The sequence below is a fragment of the Lissotriton vulgaris genome, chromosome 3_1, assembly GCF_964263255.1.
Source record: "Lissotriton vulgaris chromosome 3_1, aLisVul1.2, whole genome shotgun sequence".
Lineage (NCBI taxonomy): Eukaryota > Metazoa > Chordata > Amphibia > Caudata > Salamandridae > Lissotriton > Lissotriton vulgaris.
In genome coordinates this window covers 340,158,635-340,185,951 of record NC_141689.1, presented here as the reverse complement: position 1 = coordinate 340,185,951, position 27,317 = coordinate 340,158,635, and the positions used below count along the sequence as shown (strand labels likewise).

The 27,317-nt window shown below is 48.4% G+C and overlaps 1 protein-coding gene across 2 annotated transcripts in view; it reads left to right on the top strand.

The window, feature by feature from the left end:
• NUP155 (nucleoporin 155) overlaps nt 1-27,317 on the top strand; it is an 871,946-nt gene that overhangs the window by 774,105 nt on the left and 70,524 nt on the right. For both annotated transcript variants that reach the window (XM_086960546.1, XM_086960547.1), the window contains one exon: nt 5,430-5,566. In XM_086960546.1, the coding sequence (XP_086816672.1) occupies nt 5,430-5,566 (137 nt within the window). The remainder of the gene's footprint in view (nt 1-5,429; nt 5,567-27,317) is intronic.

Below are 27,317 nucleotides of genomic sequence, written 5' to 3'. Positions count from 1 at the left end.
ACCCATGGTCCGCCGCATTTACAATGCGGCGCACCATGTGGCAAAAACTGCTGAGATGCGTCACGCATCTGTGCCGTAAAAGCAGCTCATTGCTGGGGCTGCGTCGCCAGCGTGACGCAGCTCCAGCAATGCTCTGGGGGGCCCTATCTCCCCTATGCTGCGTCAACCCTTGCGCCTGCTTCAAGCAGCATTGGCCTAAAAGTGACTGAGTGAAATCTTGTAGATTTCACTCAGCAACTTTTAGGAGGCGTTCCTGCGCAGGAACGCCCTCCCCTGCGCCGGAACGCCTCCTGTTGGTGCAGGGCTTTACAACGTGACGCATCTCTGAGATGCGTCACGTTGTTAATACCCAGCCCCATGGCGCATCTATTGTGCTGCCGCTGCGTCACAAAAGTGACGCAACTGCAGCGCCAAAGAGGCGCAAGCGGCTTGTAAATCTGCCCCATAGTGCTTTTACTACACTGTAGCTGCATAAAGGGCCAGAGGATGTGTCTCCAGTGACCATGTGTGCCTGTGTCTGTGTTACAGGCACACATGGTCAAAGGAGACACATCTTCTGGCCCTTTACGCGGCTGCAGTGTAGTAAAAGCACTATACATTTACCCAATGAGGGAGCACTTACTGGATTATCCGTAGAAAGTACTCCAGGGCAAATTGCAAAAAAATCCGCAATTTCGCGGGACAATTCGCGAATTAGCAGATTTTTTTTGCAATTTCGCGGAACGCGAATTTGCACATTTCGCCCTGGGATTAGGCTCGAGGTACTTGTTCTTGGTGCGCCTCCTCTACATGGAGCCCACGGTAAGAGTCTGTACTGGACAGGTAGTATCAGATGCATTTCGTATTGAGCTGGGAATGAGGCAGGGAAGCCCACTATCCCCACTCCTTTTCGCCCTGTTCATTGAGCCGTTGGTGATCTACTTGAGAAGCAAACTCCGGGAATAAGAATGGGAGACAGGGCTCACACAGTGCCCATGTACACAAAGGATGGATGGATTAAACCCAGATCTTTTGACTGGGTGTGAGTGTTTGATTGGTTCAGATGCTCCATCCATTACCAGCCCCTTTTGTACCGCTTTTGGCCGCCGTACGTGTGGCAGGGTATGCTCAGACGTGAGTCCCTTGCTCACTTTGCCACTGGATTCAAGCAAGCCGGGCTGAAGACGGCTGGAATGTCAGAAACCGGTCCTCGGAAGCTTGTTTCCGGTCCAGGGAAGGCATGGCTTGGCTTGGCAGTTCGAGCTGGACTGTTCCCATGAGGCACAGGGTCAGACTGATTTGCATATATCCATGTCTGAAATGGAGTGGCTGAGTGGGCTAAAGAACGGTGATAGATTAAACCCAGATCTTTTGACTGGGTGTGAGTGTTTGATTGGTTCAGATGCTCCGTCCATTACCACCCCCTTTTGTACCGCATGTACACAAAGGACACCCTAATATGTGTGACCGACAGGGAAAGGTCAGTGTTGCGTCCATTACATCTTATGGGCGATTTCAGGAGGGTGTCTGGCCTGCACCTTAAAAGGCTCAAGACGGTTCTCTTCTGCATGTCTCCCCTGGGAGAAGGTGCAGTTCCACTACCATGGAATACAGATGACACACGACTAATGACTTAAGTACGAGTTGAATATGGGCCGAGTTGTAGATGGTCTAACTACCACCATAAAATTTTGGAACACCCTAATGCTCTCTGTCATGGGTAGAGTGGCACATAGCAATATGGTACTCTTGCCCAGATGTCTCAATAGCATGCAGAATTTGTTTTGTGTCGTGCTGGACTCCCTATTCTGGCAGATAAATGGGCTGCTAGTGTCCTTAGTTGAGAGTCCAGCTGGAGGTCCTCAACTGCATCTATCTGAGGGCAGATTTGGGCTCCCAGATCTCCAGCTGTATTACCTAGCTAGTCTCCTTCAGTATGCAGCGCTGTGGTGCACCAAATGCCCTAATTGGAATAAGAGGCTACTGCAGGGTATAGTATCGGATTAGGGCCTCCCAAAGCTCCTTATGTGGAGTCGTAGGGTGCTGGCAAGCACTCCCTACATAGTGACCCAGGTTGCACGGGCATGGCAATTGACAGTCGCATGTGTATTAAAATGTGTGCCATACACAAAGCGTCTTTCCATTTGGTGGCTGCGGCCCTTCTTGTGTATCTGCGCCTCCATGGATGTTATGTGGTGGGTGGATGGAGGCTGTCAAAGGGCAGGTGATATGTACTTGAATAATTTGTTTGTGATGTTCATTGAGGCTGGGAAGTCTATTGGAGTGGGTCCTGGCTGATTTCTGCAATATGCAAGTGTGTCCCATATAGCTGTGAGGTTTAGATGAGTTTTCCCGAGGAACCAAACGAGTCCCCGGTGCTGACGGGACTGCTGGATCTGGGCTCTAGTAGGTGTCTCATTTTCCAGTTGTATAATGCCCTGAAGGGAGCTTAATAGACTAGACGTCCGCATATGGTAAGTCGAATGGAGACCTGGACCTTCCACTCATGGATGGCGAATGGAAGCATTTCTTCCCTCTGTCAAGGGGAGAGTAGTGCAGGTGTTCAGACAACACCACCGCCATGTGGTACTGCAACAAACAGGGTGGGGTGGGGCCGTGGACCCTATGTCAGGAGGCCCTGCGTCTCTGGACATGGCTTGAACATCAGGGCATTTCCCTGGTGGTTCAATACCTGGCGGGTTCACTGAACGCCAGGGCAGACGAACTCAGCCGCAGGTGCATGATGGATCACGAATGGCACCTTCACTCGGAGGTGGCGCAAGGTCTCTTTCAGCAGTGGGGAAAGCCTTTGTTAGATCTATTCGCCACCAAAGAGAACGTGCAATGTCAGCAGTTCTGCGCGTTGGAATTTCCAAGGCAGCACTCACTAGGCGACGCTTTTTGTCGCAAATGGAGTTGCGGTCTGTTGCATGCCTTTCAGCCTATACCACTAATGCCCGAGTGCTGAAGAAAATCAGGCGCGACCAGGCCAAAGTCATTCTAGTGGCTCCGTCTGGGCTGGAAGAGTTTGGTATCCCGAGCTACTCAGTATGACCATCGATCCCCCGATCCAACTGCCTCTTCGGGAGGATCTTCTGTCGCAGCAGCAGAGGACAGTCCTACACCCGAACCTGTCCAGTCTCCACCTCCTTGCGTGGAGATTGAGCAGTAGAAGTTGATTCCTTTTGACTTGCCTAATGAGGTCTGTGATGTCATTCTGGGGGCCAGGCGTCCCTCCACTAAGTTGGTATATGCCTGCAGGTGGAACATGTTTGTGGCATTGTGCACAACAAAGGCTGTGGATCCCCTTTCTGCCCGTCTTTCAGAAGTCGTTTGGTTCCTTCTTTCTTTGGCCCAGCACGGTTCTGCTCTGGGCACTATCAAGGGCTACCTTTCTGCTTTTCAGCCTTTCTTAGGATTACTGATCATCCCCCTCTTTTCAAGTCCCCTGTTGTAAATAGATTCCCCAAAGGCATTACTAATCTCTTACCTCCTATTCCCCTCATCATGCCACAGTGGGACTTGAACCTGGCTCTCAAATATTAAATGTGCGCTCCCTTTGAGCCTCTTCACAGCAGTCGTCTGTTAACTTTGAAGACTGCTTTCCTGGTTGCCATCACCTCTACTAGGAGAGTGAGTGAGCTCCAGGCTTTTTCTTGCAAACCTCCTTTTCTGTCTGTCCATCCGGACAAGGTTGTGCTCAGAACACGTCCATCCTTTCTAACAAAGGTTGTCACTGCCTTTCACATCAGGCAGACCATCACCTTGCTCATCTTCTTTCCGCCTCCTTCTAGAGAGGAAGAGAGGCTCCACCGTCTGGACCCAAAACGTGCATTCTCATTTTACCTGAATCGCACACAACAGTTCCGGGTGGATGACGAGCTCTTTGTTGGCTACGTAGGCACCAAGAAAGGTTGGGCCGTACACAAGCGGACTATCTCCCGATGGGTCGTCTTGTGTATTAAAGCCTGTTATTCTCTGCCAAAAAAGGAGCCTCCGGTGGGGCTGCACGCCCTTACCACCATTGCGACCGCTGCCACTACAGCATTGGCATGTGGTGTCCCCTTACAAGACATCTGTCAGGCAGCTACGTGGGCCTCACTGCACACTTTTATTAAGCACTATTGCCTGGACCGCCAAGTCCGGAAAGATGGCTTCTTTGGACGTTCTGTTCTCCAGGACTTCCTGGTGTGATCTTGGTTCGCAGACCCACCACCGGGGTTGGTTTTGGTGGTGTATCTATTCTAAGGTAAGGAATCTATCACTAACTAATGTTTCTTACAGATATATTGTTACCGAAGGTAAGTAACTTGTTCATTCAGCATTGTCTGCTGCGCCTTTTGCCACTCCCTAGAGAGGGTAGGAAGATGGTATAGCGGTTTGCTCAGTTGAGCCTAGTGCTTGCAATGCGCTGTATTGCTATTCGTTGGGCGTGTTTGGCACCACCAACGCAGGGGAAGTGGAGAGCTAACCTGTTGGAAGGGGCGGTGGCGGAAGAATGTAGGCTCAAAAGGGTCCACACGGATGAAAATACAGAAAGAGACTTGAAGATGCGGGGTGCAATGGTAGGCCAGAGGAGATGGGTAGAATGGATCGGTCCCAGGGTCACCAGTGACTGATGGGGTGCCATCCCCGGATGGTAGAGGCGGGACCGGAAGTGCTCCAGAATGGTATTGACACACTCACCCTCAAGTCCCCCCTCACCACCACCCCTTAAAAAGTGAGTATTCTATGATGGAGAACTCTGAGCGTATGGTTGAAAGTACAGATGGCGGATGTCAGGTGACTCCACCCCTCCAGACATTCAACCCCAGTCCTTTCTTCGACAATCTGTTTACAAGTATTCGCCTTCCAGTTGTTACTCGCATCTTCAAGATGCTTTGTAAATTCGAAGGCCACAGTACCTTTACTGCAAGAATGTTTCCTGTTGTTCTGGCTTCCTGCCCGGGGTGTTAGTATAATATGGTTTGCATTTTCGCAAAATGTTTTTAAAGAAATTTGAAGGAAAATAAAACATGCAACCATAATTGGAACATATATAACAAAATACATGAATCAGTATGAAAAACAAAATACAGCAGTACACTTATACAAAAGGTTGATAAAACAGCAATTTTAATTTTCTGACAAGTTTTACTTAAATAAACATGTGCATCCACTGCCACATAACTGTAATTACAAGTTCTGTTCATCAGCATAATGACAAAATCTGTTCATGTTTATTTCATGTCCTTCATTTTTAAGATAAGACTTTCCATAGCTTTTTAAATTATGTAAAGGCTCAATTTCTTGTAAAGAAAAGTGGACTAATATAACTGGTAATTGCCATTTGTTCACTGAAAAATTGTTAGTGGTTTACGTAGTTTTATTTTAAAGCATGCATGTAGATCGATAGCCTATACCAGTTTTTTATTGTGATTGGTTCAATGAAAGTGTTTAATTTTTTACAGACTTTTTGGTGCAGTATCTTGAACAGCAAGTGTGCTCTTTGAATTGGGATGTAGGCTTTGTAACATACACACTTCAAGAAATTGGAGTACCTATTCCTAGATTGCTTGAGGTATATGATCACCTATACAAAGCACGGGTAAGAGATTGATTTACTTTTATGACTTAAATAATACATGGAGATTAAAATATTACAATGATGCATGTATTGCCAGAATGTGATGCCTTTAACAATTACGATTACTGATAAAGCGAATATCTGATAGAGACTTCTAGCTGCAGATTCCTTACTTTTGAATTTTCCAGGTGCCGACTGGATCCGGAAGCTTTTGCATGAGCAGTACCCCCGTGCACCATCAGGTGGCTCTGTTCGGGTTCTCGTGGCATCATTGGCACCGAATATGGCGTCATGGTCACCTATGTAGGCACCAACCAGGCACTCGGACGTCAGTTCTTTTATTTCCGCACCAGTTAGCACTGATCCAGAGAAGAGCTACCCTTCGGTTTCTTTTTGACAGACTTTTTTCAACATTTTGTTGAAGATTTTTCTTGTGTGTCAAGAATGTCATCTAGAAATGTAGGGTTTAAGCCACCTTGTCTGCTTATGATGTTTCCAGCGCAACCACGACTCACTCACAGTTGTGCTCTGATTGCCAAGCCATGGCGCCGAAGGCTTTGAGGGAGCGGTCCCTAAAGCTGCTTCTGGCTCTGCAGTCGATACCATTGAGCACGACTGCTAGGGGTCTTGGTCCCAATCGAGGAAAAGAAAATCGTAGACCCGCTCCAGGAGCCCCAAGTCCTCTTCGTCGCACTCAAGGTCCTCAAGACACTCCGGAAAGAGGCACAAAAAGAAGTAGTCTTCTAAACGGACCTCATCCGTTGGCTGGGGAGACGAGTGGGGAACATCGATGTTCCAGGCAGGATTCTGCTGAACCGTTGCCAGGTCCAACTCCGCGCCTCCCCCTGTTTCTGGAAGGTGGAACAACCCCGCTCAAATAAAGGTATTTTTAGATGGCCGACCCCTCCAGATCGTATTCGGGCCCACAGTGTCGCAGAAGGTTCCATCCGGTTCTGCACTAACTGCTCCAGTGGGGTCTCATGGATCTGGATCGGCGCAGGTCATGCCATCGTGAACTTCTCTGACAGTCCCGATGTCGATGGGCCTGGCGCCTTTGAAGTCAGCGGCACCAACCACATTCTCATCCCTGTCAATTCGGCATTGGTCAACGCCGATAGGGCCTAGTGGTCCTAGGTTGTTGCCTGGTCCATTTGAGGAGCAGACACATATGGGGGGAGAGTGGCAGGGGTCGCTGGACCTTTTGGAACACCAGTTACACACCCCTGATGAGAATTTGGACTGGTATAAGAAACTTGCAGAGGCCAGTGGACTGGACACCTCTCCATATTCTGGTTGGGTCTCGCCACCTACTGTGGCTACGAAGGAGGGAGCATCTTATTTAACAGTGGTGAAGAGGGCAGTGGAGGTACTTGACCTCGAACTTCCCTTGTTAAGACTAACTGAAATGCTTCAGCCTAGTGCTTCCTTTTCCAGACCTCTATTGCTCTTTAATGTAGCACTGACTGATATCCTTGTCGAAAGTCGGTCCAAGCCTAGCACAGGGGCTCCTGTGAACAGGACAATTGCCCGACGTCATCACCCTGCCCCAGATGATCCTAATTTGCTCAGCCTACACCCCACCCCTTCCAATGGGTGCGTTACCTGCCTCTCTCCCAGACGAGGAATCCAAGAGGCTAGGCACAGCTTCATATGCCATTATCTCATCTCTAATAGCCGCTAGGTTACCTGGTTTTGGAGTGGTCTCATAGCCTCGTTCTAAGTGCTGCAGTGTTGTTTCTATTTTCTTTAACTGTGTTCTGATATCCCTCAGTATACCTGTTTGTGTTCCTACACATACCCCTCATATAGTTGCTTTATACGCTTCCCAGAGGACCCCTGCGCTTTCCACTGTGTCCGTGTTAAAAGTGAAGTATTCTATTAGGGCTTTATATATTCCATCTCGGAACTTGGGGTCCAGTTGTACCATAGGGTGTAGGTGCCACTGAAAGTGCATGGGGACATATGTAGGAATAGACAACGCGATCCATACTGGCGCATGGTCCGATAATATTCTGGGCATATGCTTAATGTCTTGCACCCATGCCTGCACTTCCCTCTTCCCAAGCCAGTAATTTAACCAGGACCATGATCCGTGTACAGATTAAATGAATGTCCCTTCTTTCACCTCTGGATTTCTGAGCCTCCAAATATAAAGGGGACTATAGTCCGCCATTCCTCCCCACCCTGCATCACCGGAGAAAATTATTTTCCCTGCCAATCTACGGTAGCGGATCAGTCCATATTCGAGTCCAGGTTCAGGTTCAAGTCTCCACCCCAAATAACAACTGATGGCGTAAGAGTATGTAAACATGGACATATATGTGTGAAAAATTCAGGATCGTCTATATTTGGCCCGTATTTGTTAATAATAATCAGCGGGGTACCGCATAGTGTGCTTTGTTATATTATATAACAGCCTTGCTCGTCTGTCTCAGAGTATGTGGCCACAAAGGGAACTCCCTTTTTTTCTATATATTAACTCCTCTTGCATATGTAGAGTAAGATTAAACCACTCGATAACCTGCCCATCTCGTGCCCACCACATCCGCAGTGCGGCCCTTGAAGTGTGTTTCACGCAACAGCGCAATTTGTACATTGTGCCTGTTGAGGTAAGCTAGTACCGGTCTGGTTTTTTAGGTCTAGCCTAGCACATCGCGCATGTTCTGCTCTGGTAGATGACCTCTTGGAATCGGTCTGCACTTTACTAAAACTCGTGCGTGTGGTGGCCTCCAGCTTGCAGGAGCGAGCAGGGGCGCCTCACTCCCATCTGTTCCTTATCATGTTTCCAAGAGTCGCTTTCACTTTCGCGGCCGCACCCATCCCGAGTGCCTGCATTACAGCTCGCGCCTGTGGCGGCCTCCAGCAGGCGGGAGCGAGCAGGGGCGCCTCGCTCCCATCTGTTCCTTATCATGATTCGAAGGGTCACTTTCATTTTCGCGGCCGCACCCATCCAAGTGCCTGCATTACAGCTAAGGAGATGAAAATCATAATGTATGCAGCCCAAATGGAATGTCCCTTTCTCATTGCTCATTTCCATATGTAATGGCAATGTTTCCATCTACTTTTACAGCCAATTATGAAGGAACAAAAGCTATTTGTTTGGTTCACACATTTCTAACAAAATGCATTAAAACAGTTCTGTCACTATGTTCCATTGAGCTCTGTGTTCGGTGTAAAAAATACTTTTCAAGCCGATCACATTTATCAAAACATAAAGCCACTTTAACCCCTTCGCTGCTCATGACGAGCTCAGCTCGTCATGAGGCACACTGGAGCTGTGTTTATGGCGAGCTGAGCTAGTCATGAAGAATGGGGATCAAGGATCTCCAGCACAGGAGGGGAAAGCCTTAGCAGCCAAGGTGTTAAAACCTGGCCCTGCTTGCTCAGCTGTGCTTAGACAAATAATGGCAGATTCAGAACTAAATAAGTGGCTGGGTAATAACTCAGTGCCCTGATCAATGGGAAGCGCCACTGTTCATGCTGCTGTTCATGCAAATATTTAGGAGGAGATGTTAACCCCAAAATAGAAAAGTTTTTATGTTACCGGGAAAACCTTTCATGACCAGGCGCTGGGGCACGGGGTGATTGTCACTGCAACAGTTTATCATCTGTTTTATTAGTATTATTGTTAGTAACTGAAATATTATTATCATCACATTATTGTCATCAATAGCAGTAGTATTGTCATTATTTTGTCATCATCATCATCTTTAGCGGTTTGTAATACACTTGTGACAACACAACATGTTTTTTTGTTTAGTTTTATATAGCAAAAACTCGATCCATAATTATCAGAGCGCTTTACATGTTCACCAGTTACCAGCAGAGGGGGGCGGGAATGCATTCAGGGGTGGAGGCGTTTAATGTGTGGCATGAGAAGTGGACACAGTATCACTTTATTATATCTTTTCAACATGATCCACATCAGTCACACTGCTCTACAATACAGCTTGAAGACATTGCATGAGTGGTAAAGGCATCTACGTGGAAAAGGCATGCTCTGACTAAACTCTTATTAAGTCCCAAAGGCGAGACCTATTGGCTATGCCAATGCTTGTTTTTAGGGTTATTAAGTCCTCAAGCATTCCATATTAACATAATCAGCAGGTCAGCAACTGAGGGCTTGGCTACCTTCTTAGTCCCCATGACCCCACATGGAAGTACAGATTATGAACAAAACATTGTACCTGTCAATATCATTATCGTGCTTTTCAAGGCAATTAACACAAAACTAAAACACCCACCTCCCACTTCAGCATCCCAACTTTGCTAAAACCATCTCCCCAGTTAAATGAAACATAAAGGACTGGTGACAGCTAAGGATTCCCAAGCAATCTTAGTACATCACCAAAACCCAACAAAAGTAAAAGGGGTTCATCTGCGCGAGGCCGGCTAGAAATCCGAGTAACCTCCAGGTGGGCAGAGGCGACCAGGGAACAGGTAGTCAGATATTCTTCAAATTGGTCTGTTAATGGGAGAATCGTGATGTGGGTTTCACTTCCGCTTGGTCGGGCTCAAGTCCATGCCCAGCGAGGTGACCCTGGTGCTGTGCCCATGTCTCCCATTACTGGTTTTCTGCACCAGCCATGCAGTACTCACATACATGGTAGTCTCTCCCACTGCAACTTTCTCCCTAATCCATGTCAATTGGACTTTGGTGTATCATGTGTCCCCAGCAGCCTACGGTAGAGACCTGGCATGTTGAATTAGAGTCCATATTACCTAGTCCGTCAGACTGCTTTAGCCCTCTGGTATCTGCAGGCGACTCCGGGCCGCAGCAATTTGTTTAACATACTCCATAGCTGCCTTTGGGGAGGTGCATACTTTCTGGCTGCCCTGATAGTCAACTTGCAATTTGGCTGGGTAGAGCTGGCGTATTTGATTCCCTCTTGCATCTCCTTTTTCAGTGGGAGGTATTCTCTGCGAGCAGCCTGAACAGTCACTGGATAGTCTGAAAGAAGGCGAGTAAGTTTCTTTGATGTCATATGCCTTGTTGCACCCTGGAGAGACGCAACACTGTTGTTCGATAGTTCAGGAGCAGCGTTCTAATGAGGCTAGGGGAGCCCCACGCCTCGCAACCAGCAATCTGTGTGCCGTTTCGACCACCAGCACACTGGAGAATTGCTGTGCTCCTGCCTTTCCACATATTGTATTGTATTGTATATTGGCTTTATATAGCGCTTATCACCCAGGGGTCTCTAAGCGCTTGCCTTGGGAACCCGTCCTGGCTTTTCCCTGTGAGATAGCCCCTACAGGGCATCCCCAAGGTGAAAGCCAGGCATCCCGCCGCGGGGGGCTGTTGTGGAGATTAAGCAAGTTTAATGCCCAGAGTGTGAACCCATGATTAGGTCAGGCAGTGAAGTGAGAATTATCAAGTCCGTGGACATTTGAGCTCAAGACCCTGCCGCGTCGGGAATTGAACCCTGGTCCCCGGTCTGACCTTTGCTTCAGGGTCTGCCTGCTCTAACCAGTGAGCCACACTTCTCCTGCTCCTGCTTGCCGGTGTTGGTGGACCCCGGAACCCCAGTAATGCACAGATTACTCCGGTGCAACCTTGCTTCAAAGTCCTCATTTTTGCCCTGAATAATCTTCAATACTTTCTCCATGTTGAGATACTTCGTCTGGGGGATCTGCAGGCTATCTTCTGCTGTGGAGTTGTGCTGTTTTGCCTCAAGTTATCCTCTTGGTCTGCTTGTTCAGCCTGGCAACAATATGATCAATAGCAGATCTAGCGTGTCTATTTTACCATCTATAGACTGCTGGCTTTGCTGCATCACCAGCAGTGTGGATTCTAGCGCAGTAGACCCACGGGGCTTGTATGTCTTGCTTCGAGTCTGACTTGGCTTCTCTAAGGGTTTTGGCAGTGCGCTTGGCCTCAAAGGTGAGGTGAGTTTGGTTTCTGTCAGTGCCACCTATGTGTTCTCAAATGCTCAGCTTATTAACCCAGTTGCCAAGTGTGAGTTTCTCCGCCATGCAGGACCGGGTTGTCAGTGGCACTCCTTTGTTCCCACTCTGTGTGGAACCAGAGGGCTCCCAACTCAGCAGCTCCCTGGGTGCCCCTCTGAATTTATTATGACCAGCTCTCTCACAATATCTGTGCTTTAGCCACTTCCACAGGTCTATTTTTGACCACTATTTTGAGACTTTCTATCTCCCCAACCTTCTCTTGGTGCACGTAGGGATGCCCGGTTTCAAGTCCTGTGGGACCTGTCGCCGAAACATGTCGGTAGCGGACCCCCATAATGTTTGCCTCTACTGCCTGGAAGCTGACCACGACTCCCGGGATGGCCGCGACTGCCGTGCCATTGCCCCAAGGCCTTACGGGAGTGGATGTCCAGCATTCATCGCGTCGCCGCTCCCGGTTTAGAGGCCGCTCGCGGGACCGGAGACAACGCTCCTTGGACTCCAAGTATTCGCCTTCAGATTCCAGTAAGCGTCGCCATAAAAAGAAGTCGAAGAAGCGTGTTCGCTCTCCAACGTCCCCCGTTGCTCTTTGGAGGCGGACGAGGGGGACAGGGGCCTCGCCCCTGTGGCTCCTCTGGAGCCAGAGAGTTCTGTGGACCCGTGTCCAGATCCTGCTGGCCCGGCGGCTCTGCCATAGGCACCGGCGCCACAGGATCCTGCAACGCTGGCTCCAGCACCCCGAGGTGCGGCGTTGCTGGCTCTGGCCCCAGCACCACCCTCTGCTCCCGCCCCGGCACCCCCTCGGCGCCACCCTGGGTGCCGTTTATCCCAACCCTGCCCCGGTTCCCATGCCATTTTGTTCCGGCTTGGGATCCGCATTGGGAACCGGCGCCGGTCCAGCCCCGTTCACGGCGCCGTTCGTCCCCTCTCCGGCGTTGCCGCTGCGACCGGCCCCCTCTACACCAGAGGCGGACGATGGCTAGGAAGGTTCCAAGGACCCGCTTGCTCGGCAATGTGACTCCGAACTCGATTGGGTGGACGACTCGATGACTCTTCTGACCCAGGGTTCGGCTCTCCCCGACTAATAAGGAGCAGGGTGCCTCCTACATGAAGGTCCTCCGTCGGGCTGCTGAGGCCCTCAATCTTGACCTCCCCACAGTGGCCCTCAAGACCATCCTCCTCACCGGGGTGCTCCAGACAGCGTCTACTCCGGCAGCACCACTGCTTCCCTTTAATGACGCCCTAACAGTGGTCCTCTTGGGCACTTGGTCGAGGCGGGCCACGGGGGCCCTGGTGAATAAAAACATCGCCAGACGCCACCGACCGGCGCCCGGTGATCCCACTTTCTTGACCACTCACCCTATGCCTGAGAGCCTGGTCATTTAGGCCTGGACGTCGCAGAGTGCCTTTCCCACGGCCCTGCCGGATAAGGACTCTAAAAGGCAGGACCAGTTTGGGAAGCGGTTGTTCTCTTCGGCCAGCCTTGGGCTGCGGTCGGTGAACACCGCCTGCTTGTTGGGCCGCTACTCCCACGCGGTGAGGGACGCTATTGCCCAGGTGTTGCCTCAGTGTCCTGAGGAGGTGCAGGCTACTCTCTCTCAGGCGATTGCTGAGGGCAAAGATGCTGCCAAGTTTTCCATCCGGTGCGGGTTAGACTCCGCCGACTCCCCGAGCAGGGCGATCTCTACGACCGTGGAGTTGCAGCATCACGGCGGGTTGCGTTCGACCCGGTTCTCACCCGATGTCCAGAGTTCAATTATGGACATGCCCTTTGATGGCACCCGCCTGTTTGGCGACAAGGCTGACAGTGTACTGAAGCGCTTTAAAGACTCGAGGACTACGGCCAAGTCCCTGGGTATTTCTACTAAGACCCCGGCCAGTCCTGGTTCTCGTTCCTTTCATAGCCAGGGTTGAGGCGCCCAGGCGCGCCCTTCCACTAGGCCTGTGCAGAACCAGCCACTGCGAGGTCGCGGTTTCCGCAGGTGCGGGGCGGAGAACCAGCGTGCGGGTCCATCCACCTCTACCCCTGCTGCTTCCGACTCTAAAGCCTCCTAATCTGAGCTTCAGGGAGCACCCCACGCCGGTGGGTGGCAGGATCCGCCACCACCTCCCCAGTTGGCGCGAGATTGCGGCAGACAAATGGGTGCTGCAAATAATCTGCAAGGGTTACTCCCTTCCCTTTCAGTCCCCACCCCCAGCCATGCCACCTCGGTGCCACCGCATGTCGGGGGATCATTTGGCTCCAACAGGAAGTTGCGGCCCTCTTGGCCAAACGGGCCATCGAGAGCGTTCCTGGGCCAGAAGTAGGGAGTGGTTGCTATTCCCACTACTTTCTTGTCGCTAAGAAGGACAAAGGGGGTCTGCGTCCTAGCTTGGACCTCCAGGACGTGAATCGCTTCCTCCGGAAGGAGAAGTTCTAGATGCTAACCCTGGCTCGGGTCTTGACCCTGGAGACTAGATGGTAGCGTTGGACTTCCAGGACTCGTATTTTCTCATTCCTATCCTGCCGGCCCACCAACGTTACCTGCGGGTCACGGTGGGCCAGGAGCATTTTCAGTTTACTGTGCTCTCCTTTGGCCTTACCACTGCCCCTCGGGTGTCAGGTTAGGGGTGTCAGTCTTCCCCTACCCCAACGACTGGTTCTTGAAGGCAGGCTCGACCCAGGCAGTGGTTACCCACCTTCAGACTACGGCCGACCTCCTACATTTCCTGGGGTGCTCCCTCAACATGCCGAAGTTGCACCTGAGTCCCTCTCAGAAGCTCCCCTTCATCGGAGCGGTTCTGGATTCGACGCAGTTTCGGGTTTATCCTCCCGAGCAGCGAGTCCGGGATATTCAGGCTATGATTACGATCTTTCAGCCTCTATCCCGGGTTTCAGTCAGGATGACCCTCTGGCTCCTGGGCCTGATGGCATCCTGCATCCTCCTAGTGCGACATGCCAGATGGCATATGCCGGCTCTGCAGTGGGACCTGAAATTCCAGTGGGCACAGCATCAGGTTAACCTGACCTATCATGTCCAGATCTCGGAGGGCTCTGCACGAGAATTGCAGTGGTGGCTCACGAATCGCGATTGGGTCGATGGCAGATCCCTCTCCCTTCCCCAACCGGAGCACACAGTGGTGACGGATGCGTCCCTCCTGCAATGGGGAGGCCACTTGGGAGAGGCGGAGATCAGAGGCCTCTGGTCTCCGGCGGAGTCCAGGCTCCATATCAACCTTATGGAGCTGCGGGCGATCCGACTGAAGGCATTCCTTCCCTCTGTCTGGGGAAGTGTAGTGCAGGTGTTCACGAACAACAACACCGCCATGTGGTATTGCAACAAACAGGGTGGGGTGGGGTCCTAGACCCTATGTCAGGAGGCTCTGCGCCTCTAGACATGGCTGGAACATCAAGGCATTAACTTGGTGGTTTAATGGCAGTTTCTCTGAACGCCATTGCGGACCAACTCAGCCGCTGGTGCTTGATGAATCACGAATGGCGTGGTCTCTTTCAGCAGTGGAGAGAGACTTGGTTAGATCTATTCGCCACCGAAGACAACGCGCAATGTCATCAGTTGTGCACATTGGAATTTCCAAGGCGGCACTTGCTCGGAGACGCTTTTCGTCTCGAGTCCAGCTGTGGTCTACTGTACGCTTTTCCGCCTGTACCACTTCTGCCCAGAGTGCTGAAAAAGATCAGGCGCAACCGGGCCCAAATTATTCTTGTGGCTCCAGTTTTGGCTCGAAGAGTATGGTATCCTGAGCTACTCAGTATGTGCATCGATCCCCGATCTGTCTGCCTCTTCGGAGGATCTTCTGTTGCAGCAGCAGGGTACGTTCCTCCACCCGAACCTGTCCAGCCTCCACCTCCATGCGTGGAGATTGAGCGGCAACAGTTGACGGCTTTCGACCTTCCTCCTTTGAGTTGAGGCCATTTGACTTGCCTCCTGAAGTCTGTAATATCATTCTGGCAGCCAGGCGTCCCTCCACTAAAACGATATACGCCTGCCGATGGAGCAAATTTGTGGCATGGTGCACAGCAAAGACTGTGGATCCCCTTTCGGCCCCTCTTTCTGAGGTGCTTCTGTTTCTCCTATCTTTGGCCCAGCAGGGCTCTGCTCTGGGCACTATCGAAGGCTATCTTTCTGCCATTTCCGCCTTCCTGAGGTTTCCTGATCAGCCTTTTCTTTTTAAGTCCCTGGTTGTTAACCATTTCCTCAAAGGCATTACAAACACGTTCCCTCCCATGCCTTTCATAATGCCTCAATGGGACTTAAATCTTGTCTTGACTTTTCTGATGTGCGCTTCTTTTGAGCCCTTTCATTACTGTCCTTTATGTCTTCTCACTCTAAAGACGGCTTTCCTGGTAGCTATCAACTCTGCCAGAAGAGTGAGTGAGCTCCAGGCTCTTTCTTCTAAACCTCCTTTGCTTTCTGTTCATCCGGACAAGGTGGTTTTAAGGACCCGTCCTTTTTTTCTTGCCAAAGGTTGTCACACCCTTCCACATCGGGCAGACCATCACTTTGCACACCTTCTTTCCGCCACCGCATCCTTCCAAGGAAGAGGAGAGGCTCCACCGTCTGGACCCAAAACGTGCACTTGCTTTCTTTCTGCAGCGTACACAACAGTTCCGGGTGGATGATCAGCTCTTTGTTGGCTACATGGGCGGCAAAAAAGCTTGGGCGGTGCACACACGGTCCATTTCCCGGTGGGTCTTTTGTGCATCAAATCATGTTTCTCCTTGGCCAAGAAGGAGCCTCCTGTGGGGCTGTGTGCCCATTCCACCAGGGCAACTGCAGCCACTACTGCCTTGGGGCGCGGCATTGCCTTGCAGGACATTTGTCAGGCAGCTACGTGGGCCTCGCTGCACACGTTTACCAAGCACTACTGCCTTGACAGTCAAGTCCGGAGAGACTGCTTCTTTGGCCGTTCTGTTCTCCGTGACTTCCTGGTGTAATTTTGTTCGCAGACCCACCACCGGGGTTGGTATTGCTGGGGTATCTATTCTAAGGTAAGGAATCTATCTCTAACATGTCTCTTTCAGATGCACAATTTAATACTTGTGTAACAATATATATGTAAGAGACAGTTAGGGATAGTTCCTTACCGCCCCACCCATCCTCCCCATTCTGCAAACTGATTACTAGGGTTAAGGTCATCCCCTTTTAGGGCCCTAGTTTTCTGCACCAATGGTCAGTATCTTGCATGGCTCTGCGTTCCTGGCGCGGAAAGTCATGTACAGAACTGATGTCAGCGCGCATGGGTGGCGCCTAAGTGCTCTCTGTGACATCATCTCAGCGCTGACGACGCCAGTGACGGACGCGGAGCCGCAGGACGATACCTACTGACGCACAAGGATACTGCTAAGCTAAAGTTTCTGGATCCAGTCTAATGCCTGGGGATATTGTAAGGTAAGGAATCTATCACTAACTAATGTCTCTTACAGATATATCGTTACACAAGTACTAATTTGTGCACTAGGGTATCCAGGGGTGGGGTGGTTCTCCAAGCTTCTGTCTTCCACAGGGTTTCTTCAGGGTCCACTGGGAAGGGTCCTAAATCTTTAAAATTCCAACATGACTTACACGTTTATTTGTACAGAGCATGTGGTCGTGTTCCCACACTGAACTGGGGTTCCTAGTCTCTCACCATGGGTGGTTCCTTGGATCCCCTGCACTTCTATGCCCTCTCGACATTGCCTTGACCCTAGTCGTGGTTCTTATACCACTCTCTTAATATATGGTCCTCCCGCCCACATCCCCGGGCCATCTGTGAATTTCATGCTATTAACTTGATTTTTATTTCAAGTATTGTGTGCATATATCCGGGTAGGAGATATTTGTATGTGTTAGAGAGTATTATATAACAAATATATTTTTATAAATAGCTTTTGTGGTTCTTTTTCACCTAATCTATACATATAAGATTGCATTTTGGTAAAACAAGGTGCTCCTACTGGACCAAGCCTGAAGGCTGCTCTCCACAGCTACCACATAGAGAGCTTTCTAAGGTTGTCTAAGACCTCTTAAATCACCATAAGGGTTGTCTGGACTGGTGTTGGGTGCCCACTTACATAAGTGGACATCATATACCCCTTCCTCATGCTCCTGGCCCAGTCAGACCCGGGCTGCCACAGCCAACCATCTGGCCTCGCACAGCCTGTCTCACTCTGCTTGGCTCCACTATCACACAGGCTTCTGCGCCACTATTTGACATAAATGTAAATGTAAATGTATTTGAGCTTATATAGTGCACAGCTACCCGCAGTGGGTGTCCCGGCGCTTGCTTAGGGAACCCGTCCTGGTATTCCCCTGTGAGATAGCCCCGGCAGGGTATCCACAAGGTGAAAGCCAGGCATCCCACCACGAGGGGCCGTTGTGGAGATTAAGCAAGCTATTGCCCAGAGTCGCAGAGTGTGAACCCGTGAGTCGAGAAGGCACCGGAGCGAGAATTATCGAGTCCGTGGAATTTTTAGCCCAAGATCTGCCGAGGCCATAAGATATTACATTTCCAAATCCCTAAGAACACGCCCAGGCTGGAAAATTTCAGTTCAGGCACTAGCAAACAAAGGAGGCACAGAAGGATGAGCTACAGTCCTGGGACCAGGTACATGTTACCTCTGCTCCAAGGTTACTTTGCCCATGCCCACCATTCTAGAAGGTGGAAACGAGCCTGTCTAACAGCAAAGGTATGGCGTAGAGTACATTCATTAATGCAGCTGAACTCGGCCTTGGAGAAACATGAGGAAAGCTGCATGGGGCATTTTTCTGCTGAGGCAAGCAGTATGAGGCCGGAGCTTAGCTTCAATTATTGAACAGAATGGCTGCTACTAATAAAATGCCGCCAAGAATGCTTACTTAATACAGAATGAAACGCAAGCAATTCTACAATAACATTTTCAATTCTAACAGACCCTCCTTTTAGCATTCATTGCTAAATTTTATTATTGCCATCAGGTAAGGGCCTTCCAATTCTAAGGGAAAAAGAAAGGGGAAAAATGCTCACGCCTAGGCAACATTTGCTAACTCATTTGGCTACCAGCGAAAGCTAAAACTCTGTGCGATATGTAATAGACACATTACAATGAGAGGCATACATCATTAATATTTAAAAATGCCCTAGAAAATGCACATCATATCCTGGATGTCCTGCATCATCATGGCCTTGTTTTTAGAGTCATGTTCCATGTGTTTGGGGTGAGGTGACAACCGGTGTACACAGCAGGCACAACAGGCAGGAAGGCTATTTATGCACAGACAACATGTCAAAATGATACTAGCTATGGCAACCAGGAAAATGATAATCTTACAACCCCAAGATTCGAATAGGCCCCAAAACCACCCAGTGAGAGACTGCTTGCCATTCTCCTGGTGTATGTCAGAAGCAAGTCAATGGAGCTTCTGTATAGCGGCATATACATTTGGAGCAAGGTCCGGTATGTATATACAGCACCTACTTCTGATAACGCGGCAGGCCCCACCCCTATCAGCAAGGATGACGTCTAGCTTCATCCTGTTTTGAAGACCGAGTCTCGTAGCCTGGAGCTCAGCTGTAATATTAGTCAAGATACCAGCTGTTGCATTTATCACTCCTTCTACAACACGAGTGAGCCTACGAACATTTAGGCTATTGGACATAGGACCCCAGAAGGGTACAATACCTTTCATGGCATCGGTGAACTGCTGCAGAATGGTGTCTGTCTGATCTACATCTTCAATATTAATTACCCTCCGAACTCAGGACAGGTATATGCTCCTGCCTTGCAATCAATGGTCTTTATGATCATTGGGCGGAGCTATGTACATGGGGTAAGAGGTAAGAGAGAGAACACCTACCCGACCATACCTCAGAGAGCCAAACATAACCCTGGGACCCACAAATGAAAGACACTAGAGGGTGGTACTATGGGTGGACTATCTGTCACTCTCAGCTTATATTTAGTGCTGCACCTGCTCTCTCCTACCTCTGTCATACCACTTCTCTGGACACAGAAAGTAGCTGTAGTGTTAACCACTGACAGCAGAATTGGCTTATCCTCAGTGACATTACGAGGCTGAAAAAACTGTAAATATTCTGACGTGTTGAACCCCAGAAAGTTATCTATTTTCGTACGGGACCATGTTCATTTTCTTACCCCTTCGTATGCATGCATGCAGGATCTTAGGAACATCCTACTGAACGGATCTCGACCTGGAGGAGCACCAGGAGGTGCTCTATGCTAGGAGCGTACGTTTTGCATCATGGTGCGGGAACCAATACTCCTTCTGTCTAATGTATTAAATGAGGGAGGCGGACGTACCATACTAAGTAAGCAAACCACCCCTCACAGCTATTAATACAGGACAACGGCATGGACAATAAGTTCTCACTTTTCTGAGTCACTGAGGTAATTAGTCCACACACCCAACAGTTTATCATGTTAGACGCATTATGTGTCTGGTGCAACATTTATATAAAGGCATTATCCTTATAAAACTTTCGGTGTTTCCCTTTGTGAGGTGCCAAAGTTACAACCATATGTTCAGAGGGAGCAGGTGTTGTACCCATCAAGGAACGCACAGGATATTTTTCTTGAAGAAATCACATTATTCCAAGTATTGCTATGAGAGAAATAAGGACAATTAGCATAAAAAATTATTTTACTCTTTCTCGACCAACCGGCCAACCAACCCCATTCTCCTCCAAGCGTGGTGCTGCAAAAGGCTGTTCCTCCTCAACAATTGGGCGGCCAAAGAGATACATAGTGATCAAAAGAGGAAAACACCATGCAATGGTGTCAATGACAGGGAATTAATAAGATGGGAAAAGAGTTCCCAGCGTCCTTCTGAGCCTCGCGTGCAGACTCCTATTGTTCATCTACGGTGGGGTAGCGTGATCACGGACTGTTGAAGAAATCCCAAGTTGTCCAGGATAGAGCACTCCCCCTTTTCCGGGAAGACACCCTCAGCTTATCCTGTTCAGTATCTCCGACAATGCACCAATCTCCCTTTCCCTAAGCTATTGTTGGTACCATGTACAGGGTACATACACCCTATTCTTCAGCCATTCAGTCCATCTCTTCTAATCTGACTTTTTCTTTGGTGCACTGTCCCTCCGTCAGGGCGAAAATTGCACCTAGCTCTACCCTTCCCTTTGTCTCCTCTTCAGTCTGAAAAACGCAATCATGCAGGTCTATTTCCTCACTTTCAGAAGGGAGGGGTAGTAATGTGGCTGGGTTCAGGGTGACACATCTTTTGATGGTCACGTGTTGTGCGAATAGGGTCAGCTCATTGCCAGTCAGACGTACACTGATATGGTGGTGCGTCTTTGTTCTGTTCAAAAGGGTATCCACATCATGAAGTACCATAATTGTGAGATCGGTATCAAGGATGAGCCCTGCTGATTGTCAGATAGAGACAGCTACAGCCGCCACTGCTCTTAGACAGCTCGGGAGGGCTCTAACGACTTTATCAAGCAGAGTAGAAAAATAGGCACACACCCTCTGCTTACCTCCAAAGGCTTGTGTCAGGGCAGAGAGCGCGCAACCAGCCATCTCTTATACATACAACACGAACGGTCTTACCAAGCACAGGGGCAGAGCAAAGTCCAACCTTTAATTGCTCAAAAGCTTGTTGACATTCAGGCATCTAAGTCTAGGGTTCATGCACATCTTTAGTAGTTATTTGCAGCAGCAGTTTTGTTAGGAAAGAAAAGTTAGGAATCCAGTTGTGACAATACGAAGTAATGCCTATGAAAGCTCGCACATCCCGCTGAGTATTGGGGATGGGCATTTTAACAATAGCACTAATGCATTCAGGTCTTAGTCTCCTTCCCTCCTTCGACAGTAGGTGACCTAAGTAGGTGACCTCCTGTCGACAATATTGAAACTTTGAAAGGGACACTTTATGTCCATGCTGCGCCAAATGTAGCAATAATTTGACTGTTGCAGCTTTGCAACCTTCTTCAGTGTCAGAAGTGATCAAGAGATTGTCTATGCACTGCAGTAACACAGTACCTGAGGTAAGTGTGAGAGAATCCAATTAACCTTTTAAAGCTTGACTATATATGCTAGTGCTTTTAGTATAAACAGAAGATAGATGAGAGGCAATAGATTCAAGCAGCAAGTAACACAATGCAAGGTGTACAAATTGACAAATAATCAATAGTCATTTGTCGATGTCTCTGTATGTCTTTATTTCAAACACGATTGGTGTACATCTTTAGAGACAGCCAATGTGTTTCGCCCAAACATGGGCTTCTACAGGGCAATTAAGTTTATTGTGGAGTGCATTTGCCAAAGAAGAAGTAAAAATCCGGTAAAGCGTAGTAGGTGTGGAACATCAAAAAATAAGGGCTTTGTCAAAAGAGGAATAAGCTATGGTAGTCAAGACAAACTGGGGTCTTAAAGTAAATTACTATATAAGTGTATGAAACTGGCTCTATATATACTACACCAAAATGAGGTGTAGTGTGTATAGAGACCAAATGACACCAGAGGTAGGCAGAGGTTAAAGTTAGATAGAACCTTACTCTCTAATTGTGGTAGAGTGGTCGAGCAGTAAGGCAGTATCAGAGGACAGTGTTAAGCATTTGATTTACACACTCAGCAAATTAATTCGCACACTCAATAACTGAACTCTAGGCCAATTGTGTTTGTATAAAATATATACTGTTGTTTTATTTTTAGAACCAAGCCTGGCACAGGTAAGCATTGAATACTTTTCAGTAATAAGTTACTGGATATAGAACAGTTTGAAAATGCAATAGAAATTGTACTTTGTTTGATTTACAGGGGATGCAGTACGCTGCAACACTTAGCAAATACAGTACATTGAAATGAATAGGCTTTTTCAGTAAATTACAGGTAATGTTACTTTTTACGTTACTTTTCCAACTCAGTGCTGGATACCTAGATTCAGCACTGGGACATTTCCTGGAAACAGGTAAGTAATTATGTTTTGGTTATTCCATGATTTATAATGAATATTTTTAGATTTCAAAACTCCACACTTAGAAACTTTTTGGAGCAATACATTGAAATTAATAGGCTTTTCCAGTAAATTGCAGGTAAGTTACTTTTCACTTTACTTTTATAACTCATTGCTGGATACCTAGATTCAGCTCTGGGACATTTCCTGCAAACAGGTAAGTAAACACGTTTTGGTTATTTGTACGATTTTTAAAGAATATTTTTAGATTTCAAAAATCCACACAAAAGCTTTTTGGAGAAAAATGGTCAAAGTTATCTCATAGAGGGAAAACAGGTTAACGGTTCACAGGTAAGTAATCGACTGTGGGAGTTAAGGTTCTGGGGTAAGACTCTGGTCTCCCAGGGTCAGTGATGCACTGTTGTTGCACCCTCAGCGTTACTAGGGCGGCCGGGTGCAGAGTGTTGAGACCCAATGTTATCCAATGGGGGATAGGGTGCCTCCGGTTCGTAGCTGCTGGCAAGCAGGCCACTGGGTTGTGGGAGCAAAGCTCCTAGAGTTAAGGTCAGGGCAAATGGGCAAACAAAGTAGCACAAAAGGTGCACCCTCAGCGGCACTGGGGCGGCCGGGTGCAGAGTGCTGTTTCGACATCGGGCGCTCTGTTGTTTTCTATGGAGAACCTCCGGTTTGCAAAAGCACTGCAGGCAGGGAGACAAAGGACTTCTGGGTGCGACCACCACTTGGAGAGGTAAGTTGGGAAGTAAAGGGTTGGTTAGGCACCGTCGGTTTGGGCACACAAGACTTTGGGGCATCTGGTGCAGGGGTGCCTTTTGGGGTCGGATCTTCTTACCAGCTCCTGGTCGCTGTTAAGGGGTCTTTCTGGATTTAGGCTGCATGCATCGGCTGGAGGCTTGAAGCAGGTATGGGATCGCCGGATCTCTGGTCAGGATCGCCAGGGTGACCTCCTCGTGGTGTTTTTCCACTCGAGCTCCAGCCGGGTTTGACGGATGCAGAGTGGAATGGATTTACAGTCTCTGACTGGTGCCAGAAGCTGCAGTTTGAACAAATCCGGTGTTCACAGGAGATGCAGTCTTTAGAAGTGAAGGCAGGGAGGTCCCCTGGGTTTCTTGAGGTGGCTGGCTGCAGGACACACCAGGATTTCGCAGGAGCAGGTACCATTTACCTGGTGCTGACATGTGGCCAGAGATGCCAATTGGGTTTAGCCTTCAATGCAGTTTTAGGAAAGGAACATAGGCCCTGGGCACCTGATTGGCAGGAGCCCAGGGCATACTCAGTCAAAGAACATCAGCAATACAGCAAAAAGTGGGGGCATACCATGCACGAAAGAGGGCACTTTCTCACATTTAGTGCATGTGTTATGCCTTGGGCATACTTCAGGAAACTTGTGCTTAATGGAACTGCAGCTGAGTTTGAAAAAACGAGTCATAAGTACTGATGTTCCTGACAGTCTAATCTGTCTAAAAGTAATAGGTTAACTGCTAACCTGAATACGCTTGCAAAATTTCAGGAAAGTCATAACATTGAATATGCTAACGGGGTCAAAACATTTATGTGCGTAGATTTACTAGCAGAAACAGTAATATGAGACTGTTAGCCTAACTTAATCCCAGATGATGTAACCTCCACGTGTTGGGCGAACGCCTAAACCCCGCTAATAGGGGTGAGGAAAGATACACGCCATGATCCATGGCACTTAAAAAGGCATGTCCAGTTTAGGCATTGGCAACAAGGTGAAAAGTAATATATCCCCGATCGGCCTCATAACTTACTTAGGGAATGTAGCGAGTCCTGATCTATGTCCAGCTTGTGTGCCCAACGCGGGGAGACGTCCAACGATCTGTAGCTCGATCGTTGTGTCCCACCATATAGCGTGAGTTACGTACATTGAACTTCCACGTAGTGGAAGACTAGACCATAAACATCTTATGCGAGTGTCAGTGTGGTTATGACTTCCGGATTCAAAACTTTAATCGAGCTACATAGTAATGTAAGCATACTGTTAATCCAGTGGCAAAGCTGCGGGCCGTAATGCGACTGGAAATTGTCACGTGACTGCCCCATTGTGGCTGTTTAAGACGAATAGTCAAGGCGGGGGATGGACATTTGGTAAAGGCGGCCGTCAAAAAACCACTACTGTGTAGTTCCTTAAGTAGAACCATTTGGGAGTCAAATGTGAGCGATTGGAGTGCTAAAGAGATGCAGGAGAGAGTGAAAGTAGGCCATTCTGCAGAGGAGAGAAGAGGAAAGCAATGATCTTGGTACCAGACGGCATGTGAAATCATATAAGAAAGACAGTCTAAAGTATAATTGGTAGTAATCCAAGATTCATTTTTATTACCTGTACATTTAGGTATCTATACATAGCTTTTGGTATCCTGTTAATCCAGGATAAATGGTAAGAAAAAGTATAGACGGTAAAAAAAGATTTTGTTCTTTTTTCTTATCTTTTAAAATTCAAGGAATATCACTGTGCCACAGTACAATCATAGCTTGGGAATACAGATACAAAAGCAGATGTGATATCCTAGGTAATACCATAGTCTTAATGGGCGGGCAATAGGGTTAGAGTGCCACAGATCCAAAGCTTAAAAACATGTTTAGTTGGTTAATCAGAAAGCATGAAGTAAAAGTACAAGACAAATGCATGCAGACAAGTCTGATTCTAGATGTAAAGTAAAGGTATAACACTTATTTATGCATGCAGACAGGTCATGATTCATTGGTAATGCCATAGTTTCAGTGGTTTTACAGAGGAAGTACTTCATATCGGAAAGTACATTACAGAAACTAATACATTTTCTTGTCAGCATTGAGACCTAGTGTTGAGGTTTCCGTATAGCCCTGAGGAGTGCGACAGAATCGAAAGCTTCTGCTGGCCAGGGAAAATCCAAAGAGGTGCCTGCTATCAGGATGAATGGGAATGCTAAAGAAAGCATTTTTTAAATCAATCCCAGAAAAGAATTTGGCAGTGGAGGGAATCATCGTCAGAAGGGCAGAGATGTCGGGGACCACTGAGAACTGAGGTACCACAATTTTGTTAACATCACGCAGATCGATCACAAAATGATAGACATCAATGGATGATCGTCAGACGAACCCGAAGGTGCCCTCTTAAGAATAGGAAGAATAGGGCTATTGCAAACATTCGCAGACTCTTCAACAACCCCGGTCCCCTGTTTGCCGTATTTTGTACTGGGGAATGCGAGGCAGGACAACATTGTCTTTGACCTTAATAGAGACTAGAGGTATCCTTAGCATCCCTACATCAGTATTGCCAGAAGCCCACAAAGTACTCCGCAGGAACGCGTTCATCTTGGGACAAACACCGCTTGGAACTCACTACATTGGGCCCTATTGTTGTATAGACACGATCCGGGGAGCAAGAAATGGTTGCATGCAACCTCTTTAACAAATCCAGACCCATCAAATTTTCTCCACAATTGGTCGTCAATAGAAAAGGCGAGTCTATAGTAAAGGAACCAATAGTCAAGGCAAGGAGCTTGGAAATGGGACTCACATCCGGTTCACCTGAAAAACCACCGAAACATTATTTTGACCAGACAGGGCTGCCCCGGGGACCAATGACCGAAAAACAGAGTTATTCATTGCGCCTGTATCCATCAAAAGTTGCTTAGCTGAGCCCTATAAGTCAGCAGTAACATAAGGTCATCGCTGATCTACAGGTGCTAAACTGGTCCCTCGCCCTGTCCCTGGCTGTCCTAACCATGCGTCAACCCAGTCATTTCATCCAAATAATAGTCATCATGATAGTACTGTCGGCCCGAGGGTCATCGAAATAGTTCAGCTCAGAGCGATCCTGCTGTTCCTGGCCTCCGTCATGACCACCTGCTCCACGACCTCGTCCACGAGAACCCCAACCTCTAGGGGCCGCAACCTTTTGCAACAACGTCGGGCACTCAGAGCGATAGAGTCCCTCCTCCTTACAATATGCACACTGGTTCGGCCCCCAAAGGCGCTACATTTTTGCTTGTGCAAGTCAGCTGTCGGGCCGTACCAATGCCGCAACCTCTCCCAGTCCCTCAAGATACCTGCTTCATCAACACCTTCGTCTTCAACTCCTTATTTTTCTTCTCCACCTTCTCCTTATCTTAGTTCTCTCTATGCTCTTAATACTGTGCCATACTTACTATAACTGAAGGGGAGTAGGTAGTCCAAGTGCTCGCCGAAGCCTGAAACCGAGTTGCGATCTTGGTAAGCAGGTTAGTAACAAATCTGTTAACAAACAGTTGGACACCTCCCTCCATCGACAGGTCCTGTCCACTAAAGTCCAAACCTAGTAAAAAAAAATCAGATACTCTCTCATCTTCCTTCTGAAGACATGCTGTTGACTTGTCCCAATCTACTCTTCTCGGTGGAATTAGATAGTGCATGTAGGTAATAATTCGATCTGGCAAAGCTAGTATCTCAGCCTTCTGCTCCTCACCAGGCTTCCTCTCTTTATCTCATGCCCTGATCTCATCCCAAGTGCCACCCAACTCCTCAACATGGTCATGCGTATGTGTAGGAGAGTAGGGTCTGCTTCCTATGGTCACCCCCACTTTTTGCTCTGATATACTGGTTTCTCGACTTTAGTGTGGCTGTTGGCCTGCTAATCAGACCCACCGCCCAGCTGTTCTCTCTCTAAATTCATACCATGTACTTTAGGTAAAAACCTAATTGGGTATTGGGTCACCGTTGTGAACCCCTGTAAAGTGTACCATAGGTGCATCCAAGGCCTACCAGGGGCTTCAGCATGTAACCATGTCCTTATAGCTGTTCTATGATATAGCCATACCATATACTCTTAAGTGCATTATAATCCTCGTAGTTAATGCTAACTTTGGTTTGACTTTATCAAAACATGTCGTGTAAGGTGTCATACGCTTTGGAATACTAACCCCCCCTTCCCCCCCGCCAGTCCTGGCGGTGGGGGTAGCATTCCACCCTTCTATGGGGGAAGA